Source organism: Rhea americana, unplaced genomic scaffold, assembly GCF_003343005.1.
Source record: "Rhea americana isolate MKP2758 unplaced genomic scaffold, rheAme1 scaffold_83, whole genome shotgun sequence".
NCBI classification, from domain to species: domain Eukaryota; kingdom Metazoa; phylum Chordata; class Aves; order Rheiformes; family Rheidae; genus Rhea; species Rhea americana.
The window spans coordinates 1,936,300-1,962,568 of NW_028187012.1; the positions used below are offsets into that span (position 1 = coordinate 1,936,300).

Below are 26,269 nucleotides of genomic sequence, written 5' to 3' on the forward strand. Positions count from 1 at the left end.
CTCGATCAACAAAGAATGTAACACCTTATGCTTCCAGAGAAATGGTGATATACAGAATCCTGCTTCTGGAAAGCAGGAAAGAATTATAAAGATCTTGCAAAGTTACGTGAGATGCATGTGTTCTGCATGAGCAAACTTGAGACGTAGGATAGTGATCTTACAAAGGGGTTTTGTCTTGCAGCACTTCCGCTCCTATCTTTTGACGTTCTTAATGGCTGATGGACACACAATAATATCCAGCACAAGTTACTGCTGATGTGGAGGCCCACTGTAGCTGTTACCAATAGTCCTGACAGGTCTTCCAAGGCTGCTGCACGAGCCGGGCTCTCTGGCCCTCGTTGCATTCAGTCCTCAGCTGGGAATCTTTTCTTGGCTTTGCTTTGCTGTGGGGCTGAGGAAAAGAAGGGATGTAGCATGACCTTCCTGGAAGGACAGAAAAGTTCAATTGYTGATATATGAATGCTGGGGAAAAGTGTTACAAAATACACTTCAAAATTTCAGAGCTTTCMAACCCCTCCATACGCATTCGAAGAAATTTGGGAGTACACGTCATAGTCGGATCCCAGTCATCTTATTCTCACAGTAGTCGCATGTGGGTGTCCTCAGAGAAAACATTGCATTTCTCTGTGGGTACTCTAACAGACATTTAAAAATAATGGAAATGAAGAATAAACCAAATCTTGTTTGGTAATAAAGGACAGGATACTACTTGAACGATGCATAATATGTGAATAAATGTTGCGATTTTTCATTGGTCAACCTAAGAACATAAGAAAACATAGACACAAAGAAATAAATGCATTCACAAAAGTTTGTCATTATTTTGCAGAATATCATTGAATACCTTTGAAAAAAGGTAACAGTTTACTTTTGGAGGGCTTGTTTTAACACACCAAACTCTTTACTRTTGTGTATGTATTTGAAATTCATTTGTTTTGGATGAAATTTCATCATCTGTGAACTCCTAATTGGACCGTTCGGCAGGCCTGTGATGTCTGACATTAATCGCACCATTCTGGATTGTGGTATAGCCCCCTGTACCCCCAAGTTGTCTTTATTCCTGATGCATGGTGTATAATCACGAGTTAAAACAGTACATATACATAGAACATATGTATAGCACATAATATGTGGGTATATTTTATAACCTAGTATTGTCTCCAAAGTCGTTGCTGACTTCCTACTGTTTTTGTGTCTCCACTGGGAAACACTGGACAGGTCTTTACTGCCAGTTCAATACAGAATTTTTAGATACCCTGTTAGATATATAGGTGTACTTTTGCAGATTCATCCAGCGTTCACTCCTAAAGGGCAACTTAATAGATTGCTTCTTACAGACAAAATAACGTTAAGTGTTTTAGAACATTTTTCATTAGGTTTGCTGCTGAGTAACACAGTTGAGCAATTATAATTATATTAAATACTTTTGAGGCAGGGATATTTATTAAGTGTTGTGCTGTGGTTTTATTCAGTGAGTCAATAATAAAACAATTAATGAAAATATAATTCTGATTCATAGCTTTGTTAGCGCAGATTTATATCTGGATAACTCTGTTCATACTGCATTGGTTAAAATTTGTTTTAAACTGAAAAAAAATCTGAATTGGAAACAGGCCTTTGGTCTGCAGGGAAAAAAATCCTGGCATGTGTAACTGATCAGTACCAAGTCAGCTTTAAGAGAAAAGGTAGGAACATTTAAGGAAATTACTAGGTATGTTAATTATTGAGCTACAGCCAGGTTGACTGGAAAAGAATTAAAACATGAATATTTTGAATGAAATACAATGGAAATCTAATCTCTGTGTGGCAATAAAGTAGTGCCTTTGTTTTAGCTCCAGATATGTGGAAGCAGATTCTCTTTTAATCACGCTGACAGATAATGTAAGACAACTGATTTATGAGTTCCATGTTGAAATATTAAGAGCCTTTTTGTGTTATCAGAGGTAAAAACCTGTAATGCATTAAAGGATTTGTATAATCAAATCCTACTTATTACAATAAACCTAATGAGTAATTAGGAAATGATATAATGATGTCATATTACAGAATAAGAATAAATGATAATGGATTAAAAGATACATTTTTTTACATAGAGAACTGAGAGGACAAAAGAAGGAATGATACTATTTCAGTTGCCAAATAACATATATTTTCATTTTACTTACATGATTGCTGTGTATGGGAATGTGTCTGCTTCTTAAATATGGGGGAAACAAAGGATGTATGCGACTGCAATATCTCAAAACACRTGTAAAATAATTAGCATGTGCTTTAAGGATACCCTAAAAGTTGTTTCACATAATTGAAAAACATGCTGGTGGTGTTTYTTGAAATCAATTTTATACACATCAGAATTTTATTTCTGGGAAGCTTTTTGTGAAATATGAAATGTGGCTTCCTTTAATATTTAGGATAGTCTACCAGGTGTTTTGTATTTTCAAACAAGAAMTCTATGGATTTTTTTCAGGCACCTACTTGGTAATCCACAAACCAATAACCTGTTTTAACCTATTTTAAACAACCATATGAAATACAGTGAAACATGAAGAAAGTTTTAAATGTGAGTCTAGGGAAAACTAATGAAGCATGAGTGTCTCCAGTCTTTTTTGTGATGATATGCCAAAAATGATAACGAACTAATATGATCAACAATAATAAAAGGTAATTCTAAATTTGGCACTCTCTACTAGTATTAGTGAATGTGTTGCTACACGTGGAGTCAGAATCTCATTGAATTAACTTAAGAAAGGACTATCCTGAGATTTACATGATGAAAAAAGAATTATACAATTAAATTTTGTGTTTAACAAGTGACAAGATTATTGCATCGAAAACRGAGGTAGTAAATCAGGTTTGTTCAAGTCTTGCTGTGTCTGGAAAATCATCTAACCAGAGACATAATGAGAAACCGATTCATATACATTCAGTGGTTGAGTAACCAATAGTGGTTAAACAGAACAGGATTTTTTTAAACCTCTGTTTTTTGTATATATTTGATTCAGCAAAGTTYGGAACCTAGAGAAAGAAATTATTACTTCCACTGATAAAATTTAGCACAATAGGATTCATATGAACATCAGCATGCTCTTAGGGACTGCATAGGGTCGTGCCCAGTTAGGAGCAGGACTGGAAAAAACGAAGAAAATAGCGGTTTGAATCTCTGCTGCGCGTCGGGACGCGTAGGACTGGCCGCTCGCTTGAGGCTGAGCGGAGCGGCGGCTCGCCGGGTCCGCGGGGAGACCCCCGGAGGGACGGGGGCACTGCGTTTCTCCTCCCTGCTCTGAAATACTGGGAATTTTACACTTYGGATTTTTTTTTTTCAGTGTGATTTTTTTCAATAACATTTAACCACTGATTTATATAAATTATGTCATTTTAATTAGATTATTAAGAGCCAATTAGAAAATTAAGAGCCAATAGGATTTCTGAATAGGAGGCATAAGGGAAGTTAATTTCTTGGCTCCTAAAAGGCGTTTTCTTTATTTTGGCATTAAAATATCACTTTACTGTCAGTAGAGAACTTCCTGTTTATGGTTTACGCTTTCTATCACCCCTTTCCTGGATGTAAAACTGGGGCCATTATTTATCTATTTCTTTCTCTAATTCTTATGCAGAAAGGCATCTGCTAATTTGAATACATCCTCGTAAAATTTTGGCTATTTTTTTCCTCATGATTTGTATAAGTTGTATACTAGTACAAAGGAGAGAAACTAAGATTTGGAATATTCATAATGAGAGAAAATCCCTGATGTGAAGTTCTCAATAGTAAGAAGCATAATACATGATCAGTAAATTTTTAGGAAGTAAATAGTGAAAATAAAAATTCTCCAAATATAGCTATCGTTTAATGCTGTGCATTTGCTAGTATTTCTCTTAAAATAAATCTGTTTAAGGGAGAAGGAAAGAGAATGTTTTGCACATTAATCCGAGTACGCATTGAACTCTGATTTCTTGGTAAATTATTGACTTAAAAGATATTTGCAAAGTATAGATTACTTAACCAAGGATTTATACTGAACCGATGTGTCAGTATAGCTACAGCCGATAATCGAATAGAGCCATCGTTTAATAGTGCTGGCAGTGACAGCCTGGAAGCCTTCCCTATCAGGGCTCTCGCTTCCCAGCATCCGACTCAAGCTGCCCYGTAGTCCGACGGTGTTGGCCGTGGAGGTGACCGCCACGGAGGAAAGAAGCTACTGCCTGGGCTGGTAACCTGTCCCCAGATAATCTCCTGCTTCCTCCTCCTCCTCCTCCTCATGCGTCTCCGGTCCCGTGGGCTGTAAGGACCCTGAGAGAAGGTGTAGGGAGGGGGAGGTCTGTCACCTCCGCCCAAGTGCTCGGTCCCTCGTTTCCCCCCTATTGCTTCTTTCCTTAATTTTGCTCTCCTCTTGTATCAGGTGATTCTTTCACGCCATTCCTCAGCGCCACCAAGCCAGGAGCTTTTCAGCGGAGGTATCCAAAGCAAGATTTCTCAGTCTAAATTTAGATACCTACGTACAGATACTAATGTACCTGCGGATATATAAATATCCATGTGTTTAGATACTTAGAAGCAGCCTGACTCTCAAAGAGGTTGARCTTGAACTATTTTGACTGATTTCCATGGTTACAGTGTTTTTTGTTCAAAATTAAATTATTCTTGTTTGTCAGCTTATATGTAAATGCAGGAACCTAACTTCAAGCAATATAATTTGGAAAGCATGGTTGCAGTTTGCAAAGTTGAAATAATTTTCAAAACACATACAGGACAAATTATAAGAAAATAACCTTAGCATACACATATTTGTATCGTTAACAGATTTACAGAGAAATGGATACGCTCCTCTGCAGTTTGTGCATATAACGTAGACATATTTGTATACTGTTTTTTGTATTGTATTACTGGCTGTGGTAGTATTTGCTGCCTTGAGAGTTCAAAACTATTCACTTTACAGGAAATTTTGTCTATGAACTGTAGTGCTTGCCTAATTAAGAAACTATTTTTTCTCCTTTACTCTCAACAACAAAGCTAAAATACMTTGCCTTTTCAGTGTTATTTAGCTTGTTATTCTGATTAAAAGGTAATAAGAGATTTTCATTTTGCATATTGCAATACTTTTTTTTYCYCCCTTCTATTTTGAACAAGATTTATACTGGAATTGCCCMAAAAATAATGCCATTTTTTTTCTATCAGGTTAAGAAAAGTTAAGCTACAAAACAGCTGTTCATAACAATTMTTTAAAAAGAAAAAAAATAGACTGAGTTATCTTTAAAACCCCTTTTCTCTCTCTCGCGCTCTATTTTTTTACTTATTTTAATTAAGTAAAGGTATCTATTAGAAGTTACCTTAGAAAGGCTGCTATGCCTAATATTCCTTCAAAAATAGTAGATTAAAAGTAGTGGCAAAAATGGTGTTGTCCCCCAAAACCCACTCAAAGTATAGTACTCCGTCCCTGCCCTTGGCTTAGATTCTGTTATTCAGTCTGCATACTTCAGTGGAGATGTTCTTTAAAATTTGATAGCCTGTTTTGCTGTGTGCCTACCACAGCAGGCATCAGTGCTCCAAAATCGTGATGCTGAGTTACATCTACCCAAGGTATTACAGCCTGAGCAGTGAGCGTTTGGRATATCATACCAAACTTGCCCATGATCTGGAAGTTTTCCAGCAAAACACGATGTAAGTAGAGGTGACAGAAGAGAATGCAGTTTATTATGTACTTTGCATTCTCACTTGCCCCCTTTTTTTTTTTAAGTTCTGAAGAAACAAGAAAAAGTATATGATTTTTCAAAAAAAAAAAAAACAAAAAAACAAAAAAACAAAAAAAAAAAAAAAACAAAAAAAAAACCCCTACCCTCTTTGGTCCATATTCTAAGAACAGTGGCTCAAGATAGATCTTATTTTATCCAAACACCTTGCATCCATGCCTAGCAGAAAACAAGCATGTCTAGCCTTTTGCTGATAGCTAGGCAGATGAAGAAAAGAATAGCTCTGGAAGAAATGAGGCTAGTCACTGTGAAGTAGTACTGTTTAGCAAACCTTACACTTTCCAGGACTCCGCTGGCATTTTTTAGCAAGTTAAGAAGGTAGTGCGGTTTATTACTTGACATTTAGAAGATAGTCAAGTCTTGCTTTAGCAAGATAACAGGTCCTCCGTTTCTACTGGACTGTAATGTTCCAGGATAGAGCTATGGTTGATTTTCCTTAGAATAGCATRTGTTAACTGAACAGTTAGTAGCTGAACAACAGCCTGCAGAAGGCATAGCCTTGGTTGGTATGCCAGTCATCTAAAATAACAGTGAAAAAGTTGACAAAAGATCATGTATATAGTGTCCATGCTTTTCATTAATAGGAGACGAACGTCTTTTTTGGCAGTTCACTGAGTAGATGATAGCTCGAAGTTTTCTTTCCCTAATGACATATTTTTTTTCAGTTTGAAGACATGTTACATTTCTGTGGTTTTTCTTGGCACAGTATTAAAGACATAAACCATAGACATAATTGTTTATCTTGACATACTTCAGCTTGTAGGCTATATCCCTGGCATTTTATTTGCCAGTTGTGAATATTTTCCCTATGTCATATACTTGCTTTAAAAAAAATCCAGCAAGGGGCCACGTGTGGCTTCATGTTATGATGCTAAATAAAACGGTCACATCAAAGCTTTAAATTATTTATATACTCAAGTCACAGGACCATGACACCATGCTATGTCTAGATGCAGCTTGTTGAAGCGTGGTGATAGAAGGGTTGGAGTGAGAGAGAGGAAGGCAGCTGTTCAGCAAAAGTTACAGACTCAGCTGGACAGCAGCATGCCGTACACACTAACTTCTGTCTATTAGTGTGCGTGCTGTATTTCTTAATCAATGATTTTAGGACTGAAAATGTAATCTGAAGTTGTGAACATCTTAGAGTCGCAGCAGTGACTAACAATGATCAGCTAAATGTTTCTTTTCTTTTTTCTTTTTTCTTTTTTTTTTTTTAAACATCAGCTAATTAATAAGAGAATTGAGATTTCCATGTCCGGCAGCAGGTTCTTCCTTTAAAGACAAAATTTCTCCAAAGAAATTGGCTCCTGCATTTTACCATCACAAATTTCCTATGGTTAGGTTATTTGCCTTTCAATACACTTCAGGAAAAACCATTAATTTACAAGTAGAACCATGTATCTTATCCTATTTATGCGATAGTCTGTGAAGTCCTCCTTATATGTTTTAAAATACTTAAATTCATGCAAGAAACAGTATTTCACTAAGAGGAATTAAAAAAAAATCCTATAGTAATGCATTCTCTTTGCATTAATTAAATAAAATAGTAAATATGAGCCTGCTTCTAAGCTGTTTGTTTACAACATCATTTTCTCWATGAGGATAATAGTGCGGTAACACTTTAGATTTTTGTTGTAAATGTGCAACATAAGCCCTGACAAAGTCACGCGCTCCCTGTCTGTGGTAGCTAAATGAGTGGTGTTACTTTCACTCGTCAAATACATCCTTGTGATGCGCAAAATCTCAAATTAGAAAAATTGTTGGGAGTAATTACAGAATCTCTATGGAAGTAATTATAGAATCATTGAACTATTAAATGTCAGATAAGCTGTTTCATTCACAAAGGATAAGTTTTTTTTTTTTTTTTTTTTCAGTCATTCTCACTCTGTTGTGAAATTAAACTGATACCGCTGTTCTGGATCTGCAATTTACACTCCTCATCCCTCTGCTGCTTGTATTTCTTTGGCTTAACTTTCATCTTTTAGGTTTTAGGAATGTATTTATGATTATTGAGTATTCAAAAAACTACCTTCGTTCCTTGGGTACCTACTTTTAAGCTTTTACTAATCCATCTTTTCCTATTCTCCTTCTTTCCTAGACTCTCCTGTAGTTAGTGACCTTGTAAAACTGAACAATAGCTTCTATTCCCTGTTTATTTTATAAATTATTCTCTAGAAAATTTAAATAATTTTCTTATTAACAGAAAGACCTAAAGCAATCTTCACAGATATCTGAACTCTCCCAACTACTTGCTCCTAAATAACATTTTTGAATACTAGTCAGTCTTTGTGCCTACATTACCTATTTGTGGTTTAATAGCATTGTAATTGCTCATTTGCAATACAGTGTGTTTAAATGAAATGTGATGATGGTGATCAGGTCATCATCTGCCATTTTTTTAAATGAAAATAAAGAAATAAAAAATAAAAACTTTCCAACCGAGTAGTGTAGGGTCACTGACCAAATTTGATGCCATGGATATGCCTGAGAATTTTGCAGTCCTGTAGTATAAAATAGCACTTTATAATGTGCTATTCTTCCCAGATTTGTGTGTAGCCTCATTTACCTTATTTAAATATAGCATAGTGATCAAGGACCACTTGTTGGGATGTAAGTGTTTTTATTTCTTAATACTCGACTATAAACAAATGAAATCAGAGCATGGTACTTTCAGTATGTGGGTTGACACAGGAATGTATTTTGTGCCTGAAAGAATATAAACTATTTCTTTGGTTGTAGGGAGACAGGCTGTCATCTATCTTGAATCCAGCTGTACATATATACTTTTTCATATTTGCAGTGGTAGAAAAAAGTGTCACTGAACAATTGAACCAATATTTGTCTCCTACTTTCAGGGGTCTGAATTGTTAATTCTGAGTTCTAAGCACTAAGAAGTTAAGGGTTTTTTCTTTTTACTGTTCCTGTGCACATTAAACATCAGCAGGATGTTTAATTCTTCGTCAAAATCTAGTGTAGATTGTTCCAGCTTTCTGCATGATATCATGAAAAAAACAACAACAACAAAAAAACTGGCAGTGGTTTTAAACAAGTTTGAGAGCTTTTATAAGATAAAAATATTTTTTCAGTTGACTTGACAACCATGTATAATGTTAGTGTAGTTTATTTGACCAAGGCTCTTTGTCAAAATACTTTTAAACTGAGATTATTAAAATGTAGTTTGGTTGCAATATGTGAGTTGAAATATTGCTAATATTTCAGTTAGGGAGTTTTTCCACAGGATACTTCCTACTTTTCTATCATATGTGTCATATATATTCTTCAGCCAGGATGCATGGAGCATTTTTGTATCTCTGAGAAAACAGTAATGCTTCTGTTCTTAAAGCAGCATTTGATTGATTTCCATACAGATATGATGTATTTATTGTTCAAGTACAGCACTGTCGTCTTTGTTCATTATGTTTATTCAGATTATTAAAAAGTTTATCCTCTTACCCCAAACTCCCTAGTCTTCCTCCCATGTGTATACGTAGTTGCCTCACTCTTGCATGAGATAGAGTGATCTCAGGAGTGGGAAAGAGGAGCCACTGGATAGGAGTGGCAGAGTGCCCACAGCTAGCATAATAAATTCTGTAGGAAAAGGAGTGGTAAGATATAGAGCAGCACCATACAGAGTCGCACACAGTTTCTGAAGCCTTTCTTTTTGTGAAAGAATGCAGTTGTGCCTGTCATGTAGGTGGTACCTGTAGGAAGGTTAGAAAATACCATAACTGGGACATATACTGCACTATGAGCACAGTATATCTTTAGATCCATGATAGTTAATGAAGAAATAAGTATCTGTGCTTACATTATTAAGCTCTTGCTGGATAGAAAAGTATCAATGACTGTTCAGCTTATGTGTTGTACAATGATGTGGCATAGTGAAAGAAATAGGAAGTCAAGACTACTGCATTTCTGCTTTTATGGGATTTGGTAATTGATCTTTGACAGATAAAAGTATGCAGTCATTTCTGTGCTGTCAAAGAGATCAACCTTGTGGAGATTTTTGAGAGTTTTGCAAAGCAAGATCTATTGCTATTTTGCACCCTCCTCACATATTCTCTTGTAAATTAATTAGTTGGAATTAAAATAATGAACTGTACTTCTCTTTTGAACTATTCATTCTGGTAGGCAAAAGCTTTGCTACTGCTCTCCAATACTTGCTGAGTGTTTTAAGTGTACTGAATCTGCAGACAGAAGCGTGTTTAGGATTGAATCCTATTGAATTAGTGCAGATAGTTTTGGACTTCACTTGAACGTCAGAGCTGAGTAGGAGAAGTGTTACAAGCATATAGAAGTTGAAGCACTGGTATTAGATTCTGTTATTATTGCTGAAAGTTAATGTTGCTGATGCGTATATACGTTTTTAATGCTTCCTACCGTAAAAGACAGTGTTGTCTTCAGAATTCACGTACTTGTAGAATATCCAGAATGATTCTGTAACGTTAGACTTCAAGAAAGTGCTACACTGATGTTTTTATGTAATGGTGGCTAGTGGAATTTTTTGAAATGTTGAAGATTTTGATGTTAAGCATGATGTATAATAAAATAAAATATATAAGAAATTATATATAAGAAAAATATTTAGGGAAAGTGCAACGGCACATTCTTGTGGATATTTTATCCCATTCAAGCAGTTCAGGAGAAGAGAGAAGTTAAGATGACAGCAAAACAGATTACTTTACCTCAGTTATGCTGTTCACAATTAGCAAAATTATCTTATTCATGTAGAGGCAGCTGTYCCAGTGCTCCAGATTGCAGAGTGCAAACATCATTGTAAGAGGCTGAAAACTCTTAATAGCCATGATAAAACCCTTAAGGGGGTTTAAATTCCTTTCATTAGTGAACATAAGCTGATGCAGCTTGCAAAACTTGATGAAAAATTTGACCTAGCCCTCACAGGGTGCTATTATAGAGTGGAGAAAAAAAGTGAGCAGGTGTTTTCAGTGATTGGCAAGATTTTTTTTTTTTTTTTTTTTCCTTCTGGTGCTACGGTGTGGTGAAATGTAAAGAAACACAATGTACTCTAGTTGCTGTACAGAAGTGGCAAACTTTTCCCATCTATGCTGTCTCTTAAGTAATTTTACTGTTCTTTGACTGAAGAAATCAGCACCAGGTATGGTGCTTCGTTCAGTGTAAAGGTTTGCTTTGTGCAGGGCAGGCTGGAGCTGCAAAATCCAGCACCACTTTGAGTGGTGCTCTGGAGAGCATCCCCATACTCATTCATAAATCTTTGAAAACAGCTGAGAGTCCTTTACTTACTCCTCTTACGCCTGTCAAGCACATATCCATGTAGCTACTTTTGAAAGCTTTGAAAAGCCTTTTTCATGGGAATCTGCCGCCTTCCTCTGTGTTTCCCTATTGCCAGAGTGACAGCGAGCCTTCAGTTGAGTTAAACSTCAAGCAGATTGTTAGTAGAATTTTCCACCGCACTGCCATATGTGAGATATGGCTGGGATGATATGGGTGTTGAATCTTTAAAATCAAGATTCATTGCATTGTTTCATCAGTGTTATTTCTAGCAGTTGACCTTAAAAACATAGTTAAATGATTTTTTAAGAAGTACGATAATTATACATTAAACTAGTAAACAATTTAACATCCTACAAAATTGTAACAAACCRTTTGCGTATGGAAATAAGACAGAATCACTGCCAAAATGTAGAATGAGTCTATGATTTTATTACCTAAGTTTCCAGTGCTGTTTTGCCCATTAGCAAGAGAAGTGTAGTTCGTTAAATCCACAGTAGTTGTGTGAGTTTGAATATCCAGAAGTTTTCTCAAATTATGTATTAGACAGCTGATCAGAAGTTAGTATTTCTCATCAAACGGATGAGGCTTCGCTTTCACTTTTCAGAGAGTAGACATAGAACTGTCTTTCGGGTGAGATACCATGTACTTTTTTGAAAGGTGTTATGGAAAAAAAAAGAACAAATTTCATGCATGTACCATACATTTCTCTTAACTCCTTGCAAGAATTATGACTTGCAAACATTTTGAAAACGTTTTGTTTTATTGCTGTGTTTTTTTTATTTTTAAAAACTTCAAAATCCAGCATGGGAATAAATCACGACAACGACCACCCATCCTGTGCAGATGGTCTCCATATCATGTCTGGAGAATGGATTAAAGGACAGAACCTTGGTGATGTTTCATGGTCCCGGTGCAGCAGGGAAGACCTGGAAAGATTTCTCAGGTATTTTGTTCAAGGAAAAGAGCTCTTACCATTTGCCTTTTACAAGTAGTTGCAAAAAGTATCCTGCATTTACAATTTTCTACCACTTCCATTGGAAATTCAATGGGAAATCCTGTTTATATAGTCCACCAAAATAATTTAAATCATAATGAGCTAGATAATATTTGAAAGGTTGCTTAAAATTAAGCCCCCAAATTTCAGCATTTACCTCTATTTTTATACTATTTTCATATGCTAAAATACGATTATGTATGAAATATTTAAATATATTTTAAAATATATTGATATACAGTATATATCCACAAAATGTTGGATTGTAAGTGACCTATGAACATTATGCAGATTCTGTCGGGTTTGTCTTTCGATATCAAACCATGCGGCATAATTGCATTATGTTAATTCTTTTAACAGAAGTCTATTGTAAAGTAGAAGCCAATTTTTTTTTTTTTGCTCTGTTTCTCTAAATAGGAACTATTTCACAACGCATAAGTTACGAAATTAATGCACATACCTGTTCACAATTTACTCGCAGCAGTCAGGGATCCTCGAAAGGTCTGCTTTATGGCGCTGGAACAGTCAATACAGAACAGATGTGTCAGTTCAGGATGCACAACTCCCTGATTTGGTACATAAGGCAGATTTAATTATTCTCAAGTTCTTCAGCTTTCGAGAACAGTTAAATTTCTGGCAACCAACTCAAAAATGGGTGTATTTTTAAGTATGTAAGTTATAATTTAAAGTGATTAAGGCCTTGGTGGATGTGGAAAGCAAGTTACCCAACTGCATGTGCCTTAGAAACTGTCAACTTCTTAAGCAATTGCTTAAATCCTAATCCAAACCCTAATCAGTTAAGTCATAATTACACCAAAATGTTTTCCAGAGTTTTTCTGAAATTCCTATTACTGCTGCTGATTTACGGTGTCTTTTTGTAAACGTGGACCGTGAGGACACACCGTCGAAGTATATCAGGAGAGCAGACCTGTTGCTTTAGATGAAGCCACTGCTTTGAGTGACAGCGCAATACTGACTAATAAAAAAAAAAAAAAAAACTAAATCTTAGGATTTGCCATCCCTCCCCCCCCCCTTTTTTTTTCTCTTTGAACGTCCAAGGCATGTTTTATGTCAGCATGGTAATCGGACTCGGTAGGATCGCTCAGCATATAAATCTCTGCGTGTTGCCAGGTCAAAGGCCAGTAACTGTTTGCTACAGACGAACCCGCAGAGCCTCAATTCGGTGATTATTCCCTCCAAGCTGCCCGGCATGACCTACACGGCGGACGAGCAGTGCCAGATTCTTTTTGGGCCGACGGCTTCCTTTTGCCAAGAAATGCAGGTAAGGAGGGCCGTGTCCTTCGGAAAACAGGTCGGCTAATTCCTTTCCCAGCGGGAGGAATTTTTTTTGTGCCGGCGTTTGAGAGAGAAAGGACGTAGCGCTGTTGTAACTAGGGGTCTRCGCTGCCCTTTCCAGAGCTGCTGTGGGTGTTTTTCATTTATTTGTCTTGTAAGCCCTGCTTTGGATTTCCAGAAACGCTGCATCGTACCGTGTGGTATCGTATCACCGGCGTTCCTTGCAACTGAGAAACAGAAAATACGGTCGCGTGAGGTCACCTCGGTGTGAAGGGCTGAGTAATCGCAGTTGGCTCTGCTGGGGGCCGGATTGCACCTCTCAGTTCTGCTTCCCTGTGCCTCGGGTGTTGAAGCTCCGTGCCCAAACTTCGTGAAGGCCGCCGAGCTCGCGCTGSCTCGTGCTTCCCAGCGGAGCCCCTGCAAGCCCAGGCTGAGCCTTGCAGAGCCACGGCAGGAGGAGCTGGAGTATCTAAGCAAGTTCGCTCAGATCCCTTCACGCCACCGCGCTAAACGRCGCCTCTGTAAATTAATCTGAAAGAGGCAGGTTAACAAAATGGAAGCGCTCTGCAGAGTTTTATGGCTTCATGCTGGCAGGTTTCTCACCGAAAAAGTGTTCTAAGAGTGGTTTTAATACAGAAAAATTGTCCTTCCTTAGCATAAACAGGACAGGTACTAAACAGGTAAGGAACCCTTGAAAAGGTAACTAAGACAAGATGAGGATATTTTAAAGSTATGAAGACTGAGGACGTGCGGAGCGTGGATTGATGGAATGGGCATACGGAGGAACTGCAAAGTGACCTGTCGGCGGGGTCGTGCAGAGGGCCTGGAAGGGCCGGCAGTATTTAAAACATTTTCACTCTGAGTGACTGGCAGTAGAACTCATTTATGATGATTCCACACAGATTCCTAAGTATTTCCAAGCATACTTCTGCATGAATTACAATCTACTAGTTGATTTTTAGTAAAATCTTTTATATTACAAGGTACAATTTTTAGTTTCTCATTCTCTGGAAACCTATCTTAAACAAGAAAATGTACACAGTTACCCCCCTATTTCTTCTAGGTCACAGTCATCTTCAGCAGGTAAAAAATTTTTAAGGTTAGTGCTGTTGCATAAGACCTTTACATGCTTTTCATTTCCCTGGGCACGTATTCTCCATAGACTATACGCCCTGGGCACATACTCTATACTTGTGGTGGTTAGTTTTAATTCAGCCATATCGATTCAGATACCTGATTGGTCCCATGCATATGAACTRTCGTTCACAGATTAATTTCCYGTGTTGCCCTCAGAAATGTGACTCTAAGGTTTCTTTAGTTTTCGTTACTATTTTAGAAATGTTAGGTAGTCCAATTCWGTATATTGCCTTGAAAGCATTTCARTTGTTTGTGTAGAGAGCACTTATGCTCTGCCTCTTGGTATCTAATTCTCCTTTTCTAATCATTATCTTTAATAATTTTCTAGCATTTTTATGTAAGAGTGCACACTTTAGCTAAACCAGTTATCATCATCCTGTTTTTCTACTTGTTGGATCGTTATTCTCTATTAAAATGGTTAATTTAAGGAAATTCCTATTAAATCCAAAGATATGCAGAGTTCCTTTGAAGAAAGAACCTGGTAATGATGGAAGACCATACAAAAGGMTACTGGTCTTTTCACCTATTCCTTATTTCTAAAAAAACTGCATTTCTCTTTTTCATAAGTCAAGTATTACTACTTAAGCCAGTGGTCTCAACAGTGAGAGAAAGGGAACTTAATAACAGTTTTGGAGAAGTGCTAGAGGGCAAGGATCCTCTGCAAAATGGAAATAAAAATCGTAAATCAGAACTGAACCATAAAATGATTTTTAAGAACTTTGAGCCTGTGATACTCATATCAGAAATTGCATAAAAACAGGAAAAAGACACTAGGGGCAGACTCCAGAATATTTGAGGAGGGTGCAGATGAAAGAGAGAAGTTCTGTAAAGCTCTGTTGCAAAACTCCTTAAAGTCACCTTGCTGGTTTCCTCTTCATTCTTYTGTCTTGGAGCAAAATTTACCCTCTCTTTTTCCTTGCACTCAGAAAAGTCTGGAAAAATTGATCTTTGGACTGTAGACCTGAAGAGCTGGGTATAGAAAGCCTATGTCTTATATTCAGATCTCCTTTTGTTCCCTGCAGTGGTTCTTAAATGAAGCTGTTCTGTTAGGGAAGCTTACATAGGAGTGTCCTGCTTCAATAAAATACAGTTTCTGTAGCAAGGAAGAAACTCAGAGTAACRAATAGACCACAGCCCAAAGGGTAAGAAAGCCATCCTCTTCATGTTTCTACCATGTATGAATAGTGGGGAAAATTTGTTGCAGTTTAAATAGGGCTGGGACCAAGCTACAGAAACTTTCCAGAAGTTCTTCATGAATTCTGGGCCATGGACTGTGCAACGTTGACATGTTTTAATTGCAAAGCTCATTTTAGAAATGAGCTCATTTTTTATCATCTCAATCTGAAATATGATGATGATAGAAGGAAATAACAAATATGTTGAATTTAACCTACCAAATAATCATATTTTACATATTATGAAGGTGACAMAAAATTGACTGAGTTAACTGTGTAGATTATTGTGACTGCCAGGAAGTCAGCATTTGGAAGGCTCTCTTAAATTTTAGCAGTGTTAATCTGTTGCAATAATTATTTTACTGTGCACTAGCAACCACTGGATTTTCAGTGAAGTACAAACTACTTTGTTTTATCACTGTATGCTTTTTAATAATAAGCTCATTCCATTTTTGAAATGTTTCCTGCAAAAGATTTCCAACACTTTCTGTCTTTTGCTCTTCCAGTAGTTGGCTTCTATTATGGTTACAGTTGTCTTAGAGAAACCAGGAAAGTGAAGAAAGGGAAACATACCTGAAGGTTCCTTTAACCTTAAATAAATCAACAGTTTATAGCCAAAACTTTCTTGGATACAGTCTACCTGCTTGACAGTACATGCACCTTGGTGTAACAATGTAAAAGATAAATTATTAACTATATCAGAGGCTTTTTTTTTCCTGAGTGTAAGATCATTTCATGACCAGACTTTCATGCAGTCTTTAACATTAAGCATATTTTTTGTGTAACAGCTATTTAGCCAAGAGAACAATTGAGTAATGATAAAAAATTAATTTTCTTAATGATCTAGAAATGTTCTTCTAAAAATGTCACTACAAGCATCAGAGCATTGCTGCTAAGATTTAATTTTCTACAGAAGGTATTATTGAACAGCACTTTAGGAAAACTTACAATTGAATTATATGGCAACCTCTCATAAACTTTACAAGTGCCAATGATTCTCCCCTTGCTGTCAGGAATTCCTTTTTGTGATTTAATGGCTAAAGCAAAAGACTAAAAGGACCTACTCCCATATTCTGCTAAGTGAGCCCCCCACTCCTTTTTCGTGAATGGTATCTCGACTTTATTTCAAAGACTTCTTATTCATATCCTAAGCGAAATTTATAGACCCCGAGGAAAAAAAAAATGCGAGTGTATCTCAGGGTGCAAGATTTATACCATGTCCCTGTGCTTACCTTGTAAAGGAGCCAAGTTTGCTTTTACGCCCATGATGTCTCGCGCAAGAGTCAATTAGCCCCTAAGATTGTTTCGCGTAGCAGATAGCGAGATCATGGCCCAGAAGTAGTACTTGGTGATTAAATGAGATTGTAGAACTTGCCAGGGGAATATAACTGTTGAACTATTAAAAGTTGGCTTTTAAGATTAAAGTCCAGGATGTGAATGCTATCTAGTCAGCTCCACTAAAACAATTCCTGTCATAACACAGCTGTGGTCTTTGCAGAGAAGTAGGAGACTGGTTATATTTCATCATGATTTTTAAGGCATTTCACAGAAAGATCACAATGAAAAGAACAAAAGTCATGGAAATATAGTCATGGCGAAATATCCATCCTCGTCTCTACCACCAGACTTTAAACAACCTTGACTTTGCACAAATGTGCAATTTTTGTCTGCCTTTTTTTTGTCTCTGTCCCTTACTCTCAACTGGCACCTTCTTTCCGGATGCTTGTATGATTGGAATAGCATCCCTGTCAGGCACAGAGATTTCCCTCACGCTTTTAATTCAAAAAAGCTCCCAAAAAACTGGAAAGCCTCTACTGTTTCTGTGTCACACTCGTGATATTTTACTAGCTTTTGGTCTTAAATATTTGCGATAAACTCAGTCTTTCAAAACAAATGTTTTGTGTGTGTTTGGAAACATTTTGTTTCCCAGTGTACAGACAATGAAATATTTGACAGGCTGTGAGTAGTCTAATGTCATCGGTATAACTTTATCATCTCCAGTAATTTGTATTTCCCCTGGCTAACCTAGGTAACTGTAACCATTCTTGCATTATGCTTAGGACTGATGCCTAGTAAGCTTTATGAACATGAACTTAACTATCCAGATTTTAAGTGAGCGAACCTTTGTCCCCTAAAGAAGTAAATTTCTATTTTAGAAGTTAATGTTCTGATTACGGAGTGACTGTAATATTGATACTGGCCCGCAGATCTGTGTTAGTTTTCACTTGGGTCTTTGTTTAATTAGGGATTTTCAGTGAAGATGGTGAGATGCTCATCAGGAGCAGGTGTCCCCAACCACATGCAGAAATCCCCAAATATCAACAGTTAAATGGTAACAGTGATCTCTAGATACATTATTCCTATAGCAGAAGCACCATCTGAAAAATAGCTAAGGAGTCTATTTGGGGTTTGAATGAAATGCAAAGACCAGAAAAAATTATACATCATCCTCCAGTTTTAGTAATTCCACTTGTTAGGTTTGGGGAATCTCAAGGTCTAGAATGAAATGTTGTGGTCTTGGATTCTTATTTTTAAAAATTAGCGAAGGGGAAGTAAGCTGAGAGATTTGTCTAACTGAGAGGAGTTAGATTCATGATTCATAAAGAGCTCGTGTAGAAGTATTTGCAGAAACATGCAGATGCATACAAAGCACTTCAAGTCAAGCATCTTGATTTGATTGACTTTGCACAGCTCAAGTGCCTCTGTGTGTTTAGGCACCCAAATCCTTGTGAATCTGACTTCATGTCATCTTAAGATTAGAAGAATTTTTTCTGGATTTGTAAGGAACTGTAGGTCTGTTGTCAGCCATTCTGCAGTCCTATGCAAGTGAAGTTGAGTACAAGGTGAAAGTGTTTTTTTTTTTTTTTTTTTTTTTTTTTTTTTTTTTACAAAAAAACCCCAAAACAGTAAAACATGCTTTAAAATGTGATGGCTTAACAAAAAAGTTCACTTTATTTTTTGAAAACCTGAATGCCTTTCCCTCAAATGTAGTCATTGAGGAATGAAGAGTCAGGTTTACAAATAAATTTTGTTTGAATTACAAAAATTAAATTAGCATTTATCTTTGTTTCAGTGAGGTTGAATAGTGCCAAGAGTATAATCTGTCATTTTGCAATTTGTACCGAAGCACTTTGTCATGGTAGAGCATTGCGTAGTCTGTCATATCTGCATAGTCTTCTGAAACTGTCCCAGAAGTCTTGTTCCTAACTTTTGGTTCTTGGCTCCGAAGTTGTATTTTAAAATGCATGATTAAAAACAATTTTAGAAACACAAATTCTGTTCCTTCTCTAAATTCTTTTGAACAAGAATACAAACTATAATTGGATATTGAAAGATATTTGTTAAAATTATCCGAGTCATAGGTTAGATCTTCTGTAACTTTATTTTAGGATTTGTATGGGCTAACTATTGTCTCATCACTTCAGCCTCTTCAAAAGCATAAGACTGTTACAGAATGAATCAAAAATCTTGTTTCTGTACAGTGCTTTGGCCCTTCACAATTTCTCTCTTTTTCTCTCTTAAAAAAAAAATGATACTACAGACAGTATTACTTACAAGACCACCACTGGAACTGTCATGTTCCACACAACCTTTTTTGAATTATGTTTCCTGCACAATAAGATTTCTCTTTCAAGATAGCATAAGATTTATCACACAATTCTCATGCGTAATGTAAGGGACCAGAGACTCTTACTAGCTTATTCATGTCACAAACCCTTTCAGTCAGAAAGAGCATGTCTTCTGGGTTCTGAAATCCTTCTGATTTTTACCTTTCATCGCCCTCTCTCTCTGGATCCTTCCTGCCCCCTTTTTGGGRTTACTGCACATATTTGGGGGGAATCATAATGTATGTGCAGTAACGTTGAGGCCACGACCCAGCCCCAGTTCTCCCCGTTCACTTCCGTGGGGTTTCCAGGTAAGGGGGAGCAAAGCCCTGATTCTCAACTTGAGAGCAGGAGGGCTTTTTAGAGGGACTTAGGGAAGGCTGCTAAGGGAATTTAGAGACATTCATGAGCCAACATGCTTCAAGGCTATGCTTTCTTTTGAAGTAGATAAGACCGTCTTGTTCTGATGCTTAGGATGGACAAAATAAGCACCTTTCTTTCCATCTTCGCTGCAGATTGGACTCCTCTCGTCTATCCTCTTCCTTCTCCCAACAAAACTACTTACACCTGATTTGTCATCTTACTTTGCATTTTCTTTGTGGATATCATATTTGTTTAATTATGGAGCTATTCTGAGAGAAATGAGGATTATATTGTTCGAAGAGCATCAGGTAGCAGCAATCATTGGGATGATATGAGCAAGGGACATTTGGAAGTCTTAAAGAAGCCTTATTCCGAGAAAAATATTTTCTGGATTGTGCAAGACAACACTTAAGTGTTCGGAAAATCACTCTAATTTATGAAACTTCCATCTGTTCTRTCTTTTTCAGGAAATTATTGTAAACTTGTTATGTGTCAAGTACAAAGATAAAATAAAACTGAGTTTTAACAGTCGTGAGGTGAATATATGACTGACTAAGGTGGATATTCAATGTGAAAATAACTTTTAATTTGCTTTCTGAAGTATCTTTCCTATTTGTTCATTCTCATCTATGAGTCCATCCTGACACTTCCGTGTTCTTTTTCAGTTTAAATAACCTTTGGAAGAACCAACTGAAATTTATTGCCCGAAGAGCTCAGGGATCATTTGGGAGGGACTGTAAAATGCTAACCTCACTGCTATGTATGCCCTATGGGAGAGGTTGGGAGTCAGTGCACTAATACTTATGAAGCATCAGTTTTCATTCTAGCTTTTTTCTTTTTTTTCTCTCTCTTTAAATGCAGCCTGTTGTCCTTTTCCTGTGTCTTTTGTCTGTCTGTTTCTTCCAAACCTCTAGAGAATATAGTTCAATGTAGCTGCACAAAGAATCATTAGTCACTGCACATATCAGTGCACTCACCTTAAAAYCTTGCTTTTTATTGCTAGTGCGAGTGCTGGTTTTCTTCTTTTCACACAAAATGTATGAGCAATAAATAAAAGCAGTAAGAATGAATATGAAGACATTTTTTAAATAATCCAAGTGCCTTTTAAAAGAGGTATGTCCTCTGCACCTGTCTATTTTTGCAGGTTCTCAGCACTCAGATCAGGCTCCTGAAYTGGTGTGCTAATAACCAGAAGCAGCCTTTCATTTCAGCCTTGACTGTAGTCTCAGGAAAGTGTGTCTGTGCAGTGGCAGCTTCACAACATGGAGCAAAATTGTTCCGATGTGCTTTGTCAGATCTGGAGCACACAAGGATTGTGACCCCTAGGATGAGACTTGTGGAGTTCTTCCTCACTCTATCAGCACACCAGCTTGACTTCTTCCGTGTGTCTGTGATCAATGAAAGTCTAAGTAGGATTTACCCATTGTGATTTTTTTTGTGCATTTTAATCCATCTTTAAGCATACTTCAGTATGGCCAAGCTGCTAACTTCATGACAAGTTAGTGAATTACATGCAAGAGGTCATTTTGCATAAAACAGATTTTATTCTTAGCTATATGTGTGTCTTTTCAATGCAAGAGGTCATTTTGCATAAAACAGATTTTATTCTTAGCTGTATGTGTGTCTTTTCAGCATGTCATTTGCACTGGGTTGTGGTGTAAAGTGGAAAGTGAGAAAGAATGCAAAACTAAACTGGACCCACCAATGGATGGAACAGATTGTGACTCTGGAAAGGTAAGTTACTGGTTTTCCTAAAGTGGAAGTGACAAAGCAGTATTGATTACATTGAACAACCACAAATAAATAGCTAAATAGGTCTTTACACTTGTTTTAAAGTTATTACTTACTTTGTTTATCATTAAAATAACACAGCTTATATATATATATATATACACATGTGTGTGAGAGAGAGATAGGAAAAAGAGTATATTTCCCTACAAACACTGAAAATTTTCTAAGTTAGCCAAACCCACAGATGTTTTAGTGCTTACACTGTTTTATTTCAAACTCGTTCAATTTTTGGTACTCTTATGAATGGAATGTCGTTGTTGCACTGCTTATTGTAAACAGAAACATAAGTTTCCAAAGATATAAAGATCTCTGCTATGATTTAAGACATAGTAGAAATAGTCTCATGGAAAAAATCAACATAGATTTGTGATACAACTCTTTAGGATAAACTATGTTAAAGATACAGTGTATATATACTGTATCAGCAAAGCAAAAAGCTTGATAAACATCCTTAAAAATACACCATCAAACTGAATGGTCGCCTGAAGTCAGACTTATGTTAAATGTCCTTTAGCAGCTTTCATGTTTGAATAATCCCTRCCATGTGTGTATATAACCATAAATGAAAGTAAATGAACTCATGTRAAAAAAACTACAGAGTGGAACATGCTTGAGATTTTCGTGATATTATGCTGACAACAGTTTCACATAGGAATAATTTGCTCAATGAATCATACTACATTCACCAAGGACTGTCTTCATCTGCTAAAAAAGCAAACAACTGCAAATAGAATAAAATGAATTGTTCAGATAGAATCATTTTACATAGCGAAAGAAAAATAGACTTATTCATTCTCATATATCTAAGACAATGACATTTGCTGCAATCTTACGAGTCTGATAAATGTGTGTGGCTGATTTACTGTCTGTTGTTAAAGGTTATGTTCTTGACTGTGAGCTGCAAATGCCTGTGGTAGGGAATAGGAAGCAACACCTCTTGCTAAGACCACCCGGTATTTTCCAATGTAAAACCATAGCCATCTTCAAATAGGTATACAAATTAGTGTGTATTTTTCATTAAAATGTCTGTGCCTCATTAATTCACTTGCAAAATGTGATAATAGCAACTTATTGCATAGGACTCATTCTTAAGAGAAATGTTGATGYTCATGGAGCATAATGATGTGGTGGTGATACGGCCCCTTGAAAGTCTGTGAGGAAGGTAACAGTGTTTTCTTATTGTAGAGCTTAGTGGGCTGGTGTGCAATAAATAATGCAGGAGGCTCACACGGAGTAATGAGGGTAAGAAGAAGTATTGACTCTAATGACCAATGCTCACTAAACTTTATGACAAGCTACGGAAATACATTATGTATGTCCAGCAGTGAAAAAACTAAGCAGGCATCATTGAAACATCTCAGTGGATTAGGAAGGACTCTTCTTATTCACTTTGTCCAAGAAGAGCTTYGGATTTCACAAGTCACTTGCTTTGTTTTGCTTTAGGTTGCAGAGGCAGTGTTGTTGCCTTCTGTTCCGCTCTTAGGATCTTTAAGGAGTGATGGAAATTTCATTTGCTCAGCCCATTCCAGCTTAGTTGTTTTGTAAGTTGAGGATTTATAAGCAACCCTCCGCCTCTATGTCCTCTCTCTGGGGAAAAAAAATAAAATATGCATTGTGTCTGTAGGACTGTCTATGTATAAATATGAGCATTCAGTCTGAAACATCCAAAAGCGTTACAAAATCTGTATTTTGTGATTGCATATCCAAATATAATAGTGCAACTGTCCAATTTCAAAGGTGGTATAATTATGCCATCATCGCAATGCAATAATTTAAGGTAGAAAATGAAGATTGATTAGTGAAGACCAGTTTGAAACTGCAGGTGAGACTTAAGATCACCAGACAAGAAGTTGGCACAGACACTGCAAATAGCAGAAGGGTATTGTAAGAAGTTACAAAGGCCTTTATTGACTGCATTATTGGCATGGTTTGCTTGAAATATGAGAGTTCTTCAGGCACTTTACTCATTAATAACAGTAATTCAAATAATTCAGAGTGCAAAGAGAAATGTGTTAAATTCCTGATGTCAATGAACCTAATTGTTCATTGTGTTTTTGTAGCCGCATTGCTTTACAATTGCTAAAATTTCATAATACACGAGACAGCTTTTCAGTTACTGAAAGTTGATAAGTACTACTATTCTAAAGAATTACGATGATATGTACCAGATTGCAGGACATAAGTTTTAACTGGATAATTTTTACATGAGAAGAAGGAGTAGTTTCTTCAGCAAATGATATATATGAATAGGGTTATAGAGCTGATAAACTGGCTTTTTTTAAAAATAAATGCCAGAACTTCTACTGACTTTCTCAGAACTAGCTTACTCAGGCTTCCATCCTCTGCTTTTTGAATACAAATTGTGAATAAAGCCTAATTTTCTGKATAACTTGTAATACAGCTTTGTACTGTGACAGTGGTCATACTATATGTGGATAATCCTTGGCCGGTGCAGTTCCCACTGGCTATGTCTGTACTAATAAACSAAAGAAGCCCAGAGAACAGCCCTGAAGGCTGTGTTGTGATCATCCGTACAGGTCAGTCGGTGGCTGATCCCTGCGATGGGTTTGGGCTGGACCCAAAGGCACTCTTCTAGGCAGTGCCCAGCCTCAAGTGAAGGGGACAGTCTGGTCTGGGGACCGTTTGCAGCCGGCTGTTCCAGTAGCTACCCTGTGCTGGGAATGAACTTGAGCTCGAGCTTGCGGACAGGATTGCACCTACTACATGGCCGCAGAGCCAGAGAAGAGTCTCTAGCTGTTACGTTTACTTGTCCAGAAAAATTAACTGCTGGGATCAATACAAATACAGATTCCTGACTCAGATGAGGACTGTGCATTCAACAAAATGTTTATGTTGGGCTTTGTGTGTGCTTGTAAAGCAGTGAATTGTTTGGTATGTGTCTTGATTTATTTACCTAAGAGCTGAATTTTGACCTAGTGGTGTAAGGCTGGCGAGTGTATCAATCGGACCTCTTTTGCGGAGCATGTGGAGGGGGAGTGGAGYGCGTGGAGCACTTGCAGCCGAACTTGCAACACTGGAGTCAGCAGTCGACAGCGCAAATGCCCTGGGTAAGAACAAGTTCAGGTTTCCATTGCTGTTCATCCATTTTTCTTAGTAGAATCTGATTCTTACAAGTACAGTAACCTGCTGATACACCATTGCTATGTACATAAGCAGTTCATTTTTATGAATATTGAAAAACTCAGTAGGAGAAAAGTTATTTAGGATTGGGATCTTCTGTTTTCCTATAAATGGATCCTATAAGCTTTACCCAACCAAGTAAGAGTCACAAGCTTTTCATGTCCGTGTAAATGGATGATGAGAGCAGAACATGTGATTTCTAGGAAATTATCATTTAGACCATAATGATTTTTCTGTATTGCATGGAAACACTGAGTTTCCTCATTTCTACTGTTCTCAAAAGCTTAGATAACATTAATGGGAGGATACAACCTCTGTTTCACACTTCACCTGAAGAAGAAGAACACTTAGATTTTCTTGACTTGGAAAGTGTCCAGAATATAATTCTCTTCTTTCAATTTTTTACGGGAAAAAATTTTCTTATTTCTCATTTGGATGGTCAAGGGATTAAAACTTTTTCAGAGATCTTTCTAACAGTCTGCAGGAGTTGATGTGTAGAATATCTGGAAACAAAATTTATAAAACTCTTAYCTTGTGAAAATGAAAATCCCATGCCACTGAGGGTAGAGGGAGTTCTTACCATTGACTTGCATGGAGCCAATATTTCACTGTAGGGACCTCAGTAGTCAGGTAGAAGATACTTTCCTCTTAATTACTCCATACCATATTTCTCTTTCGTAGATCACTAACACACAGAGAAAAGAAGGAAAACTAGGAAGAGAAGTGGGAATACAGTAGAATAGATGGTTTTAGAAAGTAATAAAGTAAAACAGGGAAAATAAAGAAAGATGAAAGATAATATAACAGATTTGGGACAAAAAAAACAGAAAAGGAAAAGCAGAGGCAACAAAATAGAAAAACTTGATTAAGGAAACGTGAGGAAAACATGGATATAACTATACAAAAGCAACAAGTCTAACAGAAAAATCTCTTCCAGATATGCAGGATGCTTTCATATTCCCTCTCAGCTAAATGTCACTTCCACTGCATACCAGAAAGCTAATTCTTGAATTTAGGGCTGTCTTAATTTCACCTTCATTCATTTCTTCAAGCAAGGTTTGCCATAATTAACTCCAGTTTCTGCATTTTTCTTTTGCCTTTGTTCATTAGTACTCATAGGCACAACCGGATGGACCAGAAAAAAAACGAAGTATATTGTCTGAACTTCATACCACTACACCTGTAAAGGAGGCAGCAGATGTAAATTAATGGAAGCATCCCTTCACTAGCATCTTTGGCTCAGTCAGGCTAGAAAAAATTACCTGAGCCATATCAGTAACACAGCTGAAGTTCTCTTTACTGAACACTTTTGCTAATTCTAGTGCTTCTTCGGAGCTAAGTGTACATTTTAGCATCTATGGCTCTTTACGTGTAGTTTAACTGGTCCAAACAGAAAGCAAACATGTTTTGTTTTGTGAATTTGATTTTGTTGTGGGTGATGTCTTAATATTACATTTCAACAAAAATTCTGTTATTTAAACTGACTTTATATATAGAATGAATAAACTATGCTGCAAATTTGACAAAATTTGGCCAACAAACGTGCATGGTATTTATGCTATCTTTTCTAGACCAGGCCTTGAAGTAGAGTGTCATGGTCCCACAGTACAGTACAGAATATGTGAAAATCCTTCTTGTCCTGCTGGCGTGCCTGCCTTCAGGGACTGGCAGTGCCAGGCTTTCAGTGTCAGATCCTCCTATCAGAAGCACGTGCACCAGTGGCAGGCTGTCATTGATGATGGTGAGTATATGCCATCTCCCACGTTGTT

At 37.0% G+C, this 26,269-nt stretch overlaps 1 protein-coding gene across 1 annotated transcript in view; it reads left to right on the forward strand.

The window, feature by feature from the left end:
- ADAMTS19 (ADAM metallopeptidase with thrombospondin type 1 motif 19) overlaps positions 1 to 26,269 on the forward strand; it is a 146,214-nt gene that overhangs the window by 74,738 nt on the left and 45,207 nt on the right. Inside the window, exons 9-13 of the mRNA XM_085323254.1 lie at positions 11,801 to 11,941; positions 13,124 to 13,274; positions 21,201 to 21,302; positions 24,297 to 24,427; positions 26,072 to 26,241. Coding sequence (XP_085179380.1) covers positions 11,801 to 11,941; positions 13,124 to 13,274; positions 21,201 to 21,302; positions 24,297 to 24,427; positions 26,072 to 26,241 — 695 coding nt within the window. The remainder of the gene's footprint in view (positions 1 to 11,800; positions 11,942 to 13,123; positions 13,275 to 21,200; positions 21,303 to 24,296; positions 24,428 to 26,071; positions 26,242 to 26,269) is intronic.